Raw genomic sequence first — 8,558 nt, 5'->3', positions numbered from 1 at the left:
GGAGCACGCGGTGGGCCCGGAGGGGCTCCTCTGGCACCATGTCCCTCCAGCCCCACAGGGAGGGGGCCGGGCACCACCCCGCGGTCCACAGTAACAATAACATCAAATAATTCCATGGAAACAAAGCAAAAAAAAACAAACTCGGGAGTCCTGTCAGCCTCTCAGCTCGGCCTGCACCGCGCTGCCTCCAGGACCGGCTCCTTCTCTCTGTACACGTTTCGTGCTTCCCAGCGGCGCGCCTGGTGCACGCAGGGCTGGGGACACGTGCTTCAAGTGATAACTGGGGCCACCAGAGCCTGGGAGCCTCTCCACGGCGCCTTGAGGTAGCGAGCATAACCGGTGTTCCACGGGATCAGTGACAGAGGGAGCGCGGCTTCCAGTCGCAGCGGGGCCGAGCAGAGGGGATGTTCCTGCACAGAGCAGCTGGGACGGTGACAGCCAACGCGTCCGGGCCCGAGGAAGGCTCCTCGCACGGGCTGCAGCTCCCAGCAGGAACCCTACCTACCCTAAAGGAACCACCCGTGCAGGCTGGTCTTGGGGCAGCGACCCTCTCGCGGAGGATTTGGAAGGCTGGCCTCTGCGGAAGGAACGGTGCCGGGACCTCGTTAACACCTGCAGCAGTTTGCCAGCAGGAGGTGTGGTTTGTTTCACCCTCATCTTCCAGTGCAACGCGGAGCTGTTCCCAAGGACATCCCCTGCGTGGCAGATCTCAGCAGGACGGGGGATCCGACAAGCACGGCCAGGACGATCCGAGAGGCCACCCTCTCTGCCTGGTGCCTTGGTCAAGAACCAGCAGGGAAGTGAAAAGCTCCTCCGGAACCCACTGTGATCTCTCAGTTTGGTTCCCTCTGCCTGACCCCTTCGCTGTGTTTCCAGAACGAAGCGGGCAGCTTCAGCATCACACACGGGGCGAGCGCGGCAGCCGGCTGCACCTTCTCCTGCCGGGCCGCGCGGCCCATCGGCTAACCGAGCAAGGGCAGCTGGGGGAGGTTCATGCACTAGCCAGCAGACACGAGTGGGAGGAATAGCAAAGCGATATTGACCCCTGGAGGCTTCTGTGATTTGTTCACGTAACGGTGCCCAAGCTTTGATTTATTCTGCGACTCGGGAAAGCTCCAAAACTCCAGCTGATGGCTGGTTCGCGACCCCGCTGCCCCACCACGTACAGGATCTGTCTGAAGGCTCCCAGTTCCTGCCCAGGGACACGAGCGGCTTGGATCCCTCCCGTAGTCACGTCGCTTGCCCCCAGACTGCTGCCCTACTTCCAGCTCTCCCAATGGGCTCCCACTGCAGCAGCAGCAGTTCCCGAGTTGGACTTGAGGATCTTTGCGGGTCTCCTCCAGCTCGGGCTGTTTTATGAGTCTGGTAACTGGAAGTTTGAGTTCCACAGCAGCCACCAGGAGGCTGGAGCAGCTTCGGCAGCAGCAGCGCACGCGGAGCTGGCCCTCGGGTGCCTGGCTCGGCGAGCGAGGACGGCTCCTTGCCAGGCACCTCGGGGGCTGCTTTCAGCTGGGGCCTCCTGGCCGCAGTTGAGCGCTAGAGCGTCTTGGGCTGCTGGCTCTCCAGGGCCTTCTGGCGTTCGTGAATCTGCTCGTGGCGCACGAGGTGGTTGTTACGGGTGAAGCCCTTCTTGCAGGTGGCGCAGCGGAACGGCCTCTTCTCGGAGTGGGTCTGCAGGTGCCGCTGGAGGGCAGAGGAGCAAGACAGGAACTTGCTGCAGAGGTCGCATTTCAGCGGGCGTTTCGCGTAATTCCTAAGCGTCGACTGCGGGGAGAAATAGGCCCCGGACAGGCTCCCTGTGTCCTGCTCCTCCTTGGTCTGGCCCAGCCACCCTCCCCCCGCATGTGTCCGGTTACCCAAGCTGTGGGCAGTGCTGTGGGGAGCCCTGCACAGCTTCTTCCTCGGCCCTATCCTCAGTTCTGGGTGCGTGTTCCCCCAGACCTTGGCCGCAAAAGCCCTGTCCTGGGTGTGGATGGCCTGGTGCAGGACCAGGCGGCTTTTGTCTGCAAAGCTGATCTCGCACACGGTGCATTCGTAGGGCCCCTCTTTGGCGTGGCTCCGCTGGTGGATGATGAGGTTGATTTTCAGACGGAATCGCTTCCCGCACTCGGTGCAGGGGTGCGACCACTCCCGCACGTAGCCGCGCCGGCAGTCGCCCATCAGCAGGCTGTTGCTCGAGCACCTGCTGGGCTTCTTCTTGCTCCTGGGCTTGGCCTGCTCTCCTTCCGGGCACTTCTGCAGTGCTGGCTCGGGAGAAGGTGCAGAAACCTTTTGCAGCGCGTTGGGCCCCACCTCCTTCACCTCGAGGCTTTCAGGAGGAGAAGCCCCTTCGCAGGCCTTTTTGTTTTCCAGCAGAGAGCCTTCCTCTGAAATGAAACAACACAGACATGCATCACTCAGGCTCCCGGGACAACTCCACGTCGTGGTTTCAGTCCCAAGGCACCGAGCGGGCTTTCTGCAGTACAGGAGCTCCTGACCAATCTGAGAGGGCAGCGTGGGGAGGCGCAGGTGCCGCTGCAGGGTCCCGGCCTGAGCAGCTCAACAACTCAGCGCGGTCCCAGGGGCAAATCTGCGGCTCTCGAGAATCGGGCTGAGCTGTGCGGCAGTGCCACCAGCGCAGGCTGTGCAAAGGGCTCCACCTCTAAAAGCACGACACCAGTGACGGCCACAAGACGTAGCAGGAAAAAAAAGAAGTCGTTGGAGAGCTGTCACCAGCGGTGCTTCCAGGCTCTTCGCTTTTGTCAAGCTCGTAGCTGCTGCCACACGTTGCAGGCAAACCAGCACGCTTCCCCCAGCTGCTGCTAGCAGGATCCCTGGCTGGACTCATTCTCTCCGCGGAGATGACAGGGCTGCACACCCCACCGGGCACCAGCTCCCTCCCTTGCTGGGTGACAAAAGGGGATCTGGAACGTTCCTCGCGCTTATTTCAAGCCTGGCAGCTGCTCCTTGCCCACAGAGCCCCGTGTCTCCCGTGCACAGGGCAACTCACCAGAGCCACGCTGGGCCAGGTCCTCTTCCACCTCCGCCTCACGCTTGATTTCCCTGCTCAGCTCCTCTCTCCTCAGGGACGTGACGTTCATCACCAGGATGGGGAGCTCTGTCGGCAGAGGAGAGGAAAGCAAACTTTCAGCACCAGCAGACAGCTCACGTCTTCTCGCTTCGGCGTGATGCTGACTGGAGACACGCTGGGGCCGTGCAGAAGAGCCAGAGCCAGCTGCGGCTCAAGCACACGAGGACCGAAAGCAGAGAGAGGTCTGGGAACAGTCCCCAAGGAGCCACAGGCGGTCGCCTCTGCAGAGCAGCCTCATCCACCCTAAACTCTCCCCCTCAGCGCCACGGGTGGCGTTCCCACTGCGCCTGGTGCCCTCGAACCACTTCCATTTGCCAGCCTGCCCCGGGACTGCCGCCTGTCCCTGGTGATGCTCCTCTAAGCACGGTGGCTTGCCGTGCCCTCACGGGGAGGCTGCTGGCAGATCTGCGAGCTGGGACGGGCACGGCCTGCAAGAGCACGTCCTCCTGGCACGCAGGTCACTTACCTGTGCCGGCCCCCACGGGGACTTTCTGTTCTCCCAAAGCCTCTTCCTTTGGGCCCGTCTCTTCTGGTGTTCGGGGGGGCTCCTGCCCGTGCTGGGTGTCCGGCTGAGGGGCCTCCTGGCAGCCCTTGGCGCAGAGCTCTTCATCCCTCTCGACCCGGGACAGGATGTCGGGCTCGGACACAGCATAGTCTGCTCAGGGACGCAGAGGACAGCGTGGTTTGTTAGGAACAGGCTACACGGTCACCCTGTTGGCTCTCAGACACGTCAGTGACCCCTCTCCCTTAGCCCCAGGGCTGGCAGGCAGGGCGGACACGGGCACGTCACCCTCGAACAGGGAAAGCGACGGAAGGGTCCACCCGTAAGGACAGCTCTAACTGCAGGACAGAGAAAACCTGCCTCACAGAGGGGGACTTAAAATCTCGAAGGAGAGGGAGAGGCTTCGTCTGGGAAACACCTTTTGCCTCCCTTCCCAGGAGCACTTGACAAACCAACCCCGCAGACACACTCGGGGCCTGCATCGTTTCTGGGTCACATTCCTCAAAGGACGGAGCCGGCCCCTGAGCCCCGCCAGCGCTCACCCAGCCTTCCACAAAGCTCCTGCAGCCCCCCAGCTCCTAATTCCAGCAGGACAGAGCTCCCAAACGCAGCTCTGCCTTCGGCTCTCTCTGGGTCTGGCTGTGCCTTTCCAGCGTCTCCTGTTTTTTGCCTGGCCTTCGTACCGCAGCAGTCACTTTCCCAACAACTCCACGCCATGCCCGACGTGCTCCTGGCTCCTTCTGCAGCCCCTGGTGCTAGCAGGCTGCTCCTGCCTCCCCCCTCCGCTGCAGGTTCCTGCTCCCCACCATGGCTCTACCCTCACCAAAGCAAGCAGGAGCGTCTTTGGAAGCCACAGGGCTGCAGCATGCCATCGGGTGAAGAAGGACTGCAGAACTGCACAGAAACAGAGCTGAAGAGATCCTAAGGGGCCTGTCCCACCGCTCCCCGCTCCATCCCAGCCCCTTCCGGCAGGTTTTGTCTGTTGTCTCCCCACGATTCGTCTGGCCAAGCTTAAATGTTCCTCTTGGAAGTAAGACTCGAGGCGCTCCACGGGCAGCTAGCCAACACAGCCAGCAGAAGCTCCGAGCAGCTCCTTGCTACCGAAGACGGCGCTGGGAGATGTGACAAAGCAGGGGCAGGAACCGCCACGTCCTCCTGGCACCCACGTAACTTACCCACGTCATCTTCCACTTCCATGTCATCTCCCGAGGCCTCTTGCACCCGCTCCCTATCTTCTGGTGCCGGCGGGGGTTCCTGGCCATCTCTGACGGATGTCTGCGGGGGCTCCTGGCTGTCCTGGCTGCGCGTCGGCGCGGGGTCCTGACTCCCTCTGCTACACGTCTCCAAGGGCTCCTGCCCATCCCCGACGCACGTCTGTGGGGGCTCCTGGACGTCTCTCAGATACGTTTTTGTGGGCTCCTGCCCGTGCTGGGTGTCCGGCTGAGGGGCCTCCTGGCAGCCCTTGGCGCAGAGCTCTTCATCCCTCTCGATCCGGGACAGGATGTCGGGCTTGGACACAGCATAGTCTGCTCAGGGACGCAGAGGACAGCGTGGTTTGTTAGGAACAGGCTACACGGTCACCCTGTTGGCTCTCAGACACGTCAGTGACCCCTCTCCCTTAGCCCCAGGGCCGGCAGGAAGGGCGGACACCAAGGTGCTGCCCGCACTGAAACAAGGGAGAACGGTGGCGTCGATTTCTTAGGAAAATCTTAGGATGCACCCATAAGCACCGCGGTAGCTCAAGCACAGAGAAGGTTTAAATAATGGAAAGGGACAAAAAATCTCAAAGGAGAGGGAGAGGCTTTAGCCTTTTCCTCCAATTTCAGCGTTAGCGGTGATGTGAAGAGTAAATCTAAGCTGTTGTTCCCAGATTACTTCATTTCGGGTGCAGGGACAGAAGAATTCCTGCTGTGGAAAAACGTCTGCACCAGATGGACCACTGAGAATTATCTAGAAAAGTGAAGCTCCAGCGACTGCACCAACCAGCACGGCACCAGTCATGCCCACAGAACAGTTTCTGATGGGCGATCTTATCGCCCGAATCACCCCAGAACACGTCAGACGTCCTTAGATCTGAGCGTGATTAAATCGGCTCAATTGGTAAACCGAGGCACGTGGAAACGTCCCTGTCACCGAAATCACGGCTGAAGAGACAGAAAGCAAGAACTCGTTCGAGATGCGATTATCAAACTTCACCCGGGTACCTCCTGAGCTGAGCTGGGAGGTCGTGACGGTTCCCTGACCCCGGAACCCCCTTACACAGCCAGGTGGACAGCACCTCGCCAGAGGAACAGACCCCGCGCCTTACCCAGGGAGATCAGGGTCTCGTAGTTCCCCCTCATCACGGCCTTGTACAGATCCTTCTGCCAGCTGTCCAGCATCTCCCATTCCTGCTCGTTGAAGTACACGGAAATGTCATCGAACGTCAGCGGTACCTGGAACCACAAGCACGACGCACTCGGTGACGTCTCCAACTACGGGGAACCGGGAACCGCAACGCGGGCGGGGAACGCTCGCTGCCGGCCTCGGGGTCTCCGGGCAGAGGGCGCAGCGTGCCTGGACACATCAGGGCTTGCCAGCCCTGGGTTCACAGGTGCTGAGCCACGCCGGCCCGTTGCTGAGAAGGCTGCGGCACTTCCCACGCCCGTCCACAGCTGCCGAAGGGGCAGTCACCGAAGTGCCCCCGGGGGCCGGCGCGCAGCTGCGGGCTGCTGCCCCTCCAGGGCTCAGGGGCGGGCATCGCACCGGGGGGGCACCACGAAGGCAGCGCCGTGGCACCGCTACCTGAGGAGCTCTGCGGGGCTGCCTGATGTGTTTCTGGGGCTAGCGCCGTGGGAAGCAGCCCCTGCTTTGCCACCCGTGGAAGGGGCTCGCGGCCGGGCACCGTTACCTTGGGCACCTCTCCCCGCGTGCCGGGGGGCAGGCGCAGGATCCAGAAGTTCCTGTTCTTCAGCAGGTTCTCCACGTTGTCCAGGCGCTGCTGGAGCTGCCCGTAGTCCTGCAGCAGGCTGCCCAGCGCCGCCAGGTTGCTGCCCAGCTCGCCCACCAGGTTCTCGCAGGCCAGCAGCCTCCGCTCCGCCTTCTCCGTCCTGCTCCGCAGCTCCTGCAGCTGCTGGGCCTGCGCCTGCTCCGGCCCCGACGCCTGCACGCGCCTCAGCCTGCCGGTGCCCGCGCCCCACGACGAGGCCTGGGAGGGGACCGGGCGTGAGGGGTGGCTGGGGGGGGGCTCGCTGGGACCCCGGGTGCTCCCGGGGGCATCCCCCCGGGCCCCTCACCGCCGGTCCTTGTACCCCCGGGCCCTTCACCCTCAGGCCCCACACCCCCAAGCCCCACACCCCCAGGGCCCCTCACCCCCGCTCCCTTCACCCCAGGCCCCGCACCCCCAGGCCCATCCTCCCTTGAGGCCCCACCGCACCCCCGAGGCGTCCGCAGCCCCCCGGCCCCTCTCAGCCCCCGAGAGCGGCCCCGGCCGTGCCCAGAGCTGCCCTGCCCTGCCCGGCCCGGCCCGGCCCGGCCCTCACCTGAGCGGGGCCCCGGCGGGACATGGCCGCCGCCGCCACCGGCACCGCGCGTCCAGCGCCCGCCGCCACCGCCGGGCCTGCAGGGGGCGCTGCGGGAGGGGCGGGGCGGGCTGGAAGGCGCAGGGGGCGGGGCGTGGTGCTGGGGGGCGGGGCGTGGTGCTGGGGGGCGGGGCGTGGTGCTGGGGGCGGGGCTGGTTCTGGGGGGCGGGGCGTGGTGCTGGGGGCGGGGCGTGCCGTGCCGGACGCGCGGTTTGATTCCTTGAGGGCGTGGCTTGATTCATTAGGGGCGTGGCTTGATGCACTGGAGGTGTGACTTGCTGTACACGGGGGCGTGGTTTAGCACGTAGGGGGGCGTGGTTTAGCTCCGTTGGGGCGTGGCCGGGCCGTGGCGGGAACTCCTGGCGGGACCGCGGAACCCCGGTGCCGCCGCCCGGTGCCGGCCCCGAGCTCCCCGCGCTGGGTCCCGCCGTGCTCCGACCGCCCCAGAGCCCCGGCCCCGGCCCCGGCCCGGCCCGGCCCGGCCCGGCCCGGCCCCCTCGCTGCTGCTGCTCCCCGGGGCGGCGGCGGCAGCTTTGAGCGGGTGAGCCGGTGAGCCCCGCACCGGTACCGGGGAGAACCGAGGAGCGGGGCCACGCGGGAACCTCCCCTTCCCGCCCCGTCCGGCCCCGTCCCGTCCCATCCCGTCCCATCCCGTCCCATCCCGTCCCATCCCGTCCCGTCCCGTCCCATCCCGTCCCGTCCCGTCCCATCCCGTCCCGTCCCGTCCCATCCCATCCCATCCCATCCCCTACCGGCCCGCCCCATCCCGTGCCGAGCGGAGCCGCCCCTCGCCAGGTAGGACCGGCGGGACGGCCCCCGGGCACCGGGACCGGCTGCGGCGGGCGGCTCCGGAGGGCTCCCTGCCTGATGTCCCGGGGGGAGCAGCGCTGCCGTGCCCCCAGCAGCACCCGAGGCACCGTGCGCGGGGCGCAGCGGCAGGGTCCGTACCTGCACGGGGGCTGCCCGCAGGGGGACCCAGCAGCGTGGGCGCATCCCGGGGGGTGCGTGCATGGCCCCCCGCTCTGGGCCACCTCCAGGCACACGTGTGGCCATCAGCGGGGACAGGATTTGCACAGGGCACAGCGTGGTGTCGCCATGGCAGGCAGTGGCACGGCATGGCACGTTGTGGCACAGCACGGCACGTTGTGGCACGGCATGGCATGTTGTGGCACGGTATTGCATGGCATGGCACGTTGTGGCATGGCACATTTTGGCACAGCACATTGCGGCACGGCATGGCACCGTATGGCATGTTATGGCACGTTGCAGCACGGCATGGCACGTTGTGGCAGGGCCTGGCACGTTGTGGCACGGCATGGCACGCTGCAGCATGGCATGGCACATTGTAGCACAGCACATTGTGGCACGGCATGGCACGGTATGGCATGTTATGGCATGTTGCAGCACGGCACGTTGCGGCACGGCA

The 8,558-nt window shown here is 64.9% G+C and overlaps 2 protein-coding genes across 7 annotated transcripts in view; one reads left to right on the top strand and one right to left on the bottom strand.

Annotated features, from left to right (window-relative positions):
- Nucleotides 1–1,041: 1,041 nt before the first annotated feature.
- Nucleotides 1,042–7,159, bottom strand: LOC118163223 (zinc finger protein 777-like). 6 transcript variants are annotated; one of them, XM_035319744.1, is made up of 9 exons: nt 7,094–7,159; nt 6,463–6,759; nt 5,881–6,007; nt 4,992–5,098; nt 4,748–4,958; nt 3,537–3,725; nt 2,990–3,100; nt 1,469–2,366; nt 1,042–1,426 (listed from the first exon to the last, which is right to left on the bottom strand). In XM_035319744.1, the coding sequence occupies exons 1-8, from the start codon at nt 7,115–7,117 to the stop codon at nt 1,537–1,539; spliced, it is 1,896 nt and encodes a 631-aa protein (XP_035175635.1). In that variant the 5' UTR covers nt 7,118–7,159; the 3' UTR covers nt 1,042–1,426; nt 1,469–1,536. The 6 variants fall into 6 exon arrangements, with proteins under 6 accessions (XP_035175635.1, XP_035175636.1, XP_035175633.1 ...); XM_035319745.1 differs by having other exon boundaries at nt 4,748–4,863; nt 4,996–5,098; XM_035319742.1 differs by having other exon boundaries at nt 4,748–5,098.
- Nucleotides 7,160–8,447: 1,288 nt separating this feature from the next.
- The window catches only part of LOC118163153 (SCO-spondin-like), a 103,565-nt gene continuing 103,454 nt past the window's right edge, over nt 8,448–8,558 (top strand). The window contains exon 1 of the mRNA XM_035319662.1: nt 8,448–8,510. Coding sequence (XP_035175553.1) covers nt 8,448–8,510 — 63 coding nt within the window. The remainder of the gene's footprint in view (nt 8,511–8,558) is intronic.

This window comes from Oxyura jamaicensis, chromosome 2, assembly GCF_011077185.1.
Source record: "Oxyura jamaicensis isolate SHBP4307 breed ruddy duck chromosome 2, BPBGC_Ojam_1.0, whole genome shotgun sequence".
NCBI classification, from domain to species: Eukaryota; Metazoa; Chordata; class Aves; order Anseriformes; family Anatidae; genus Oxyura; species Oxyura jamaicensis.
The sequence above is the reverse complement of the archived record's forward strand: the minus strand, read 5'-3'. Positions and strand labels throughout refer to the sequence as shown.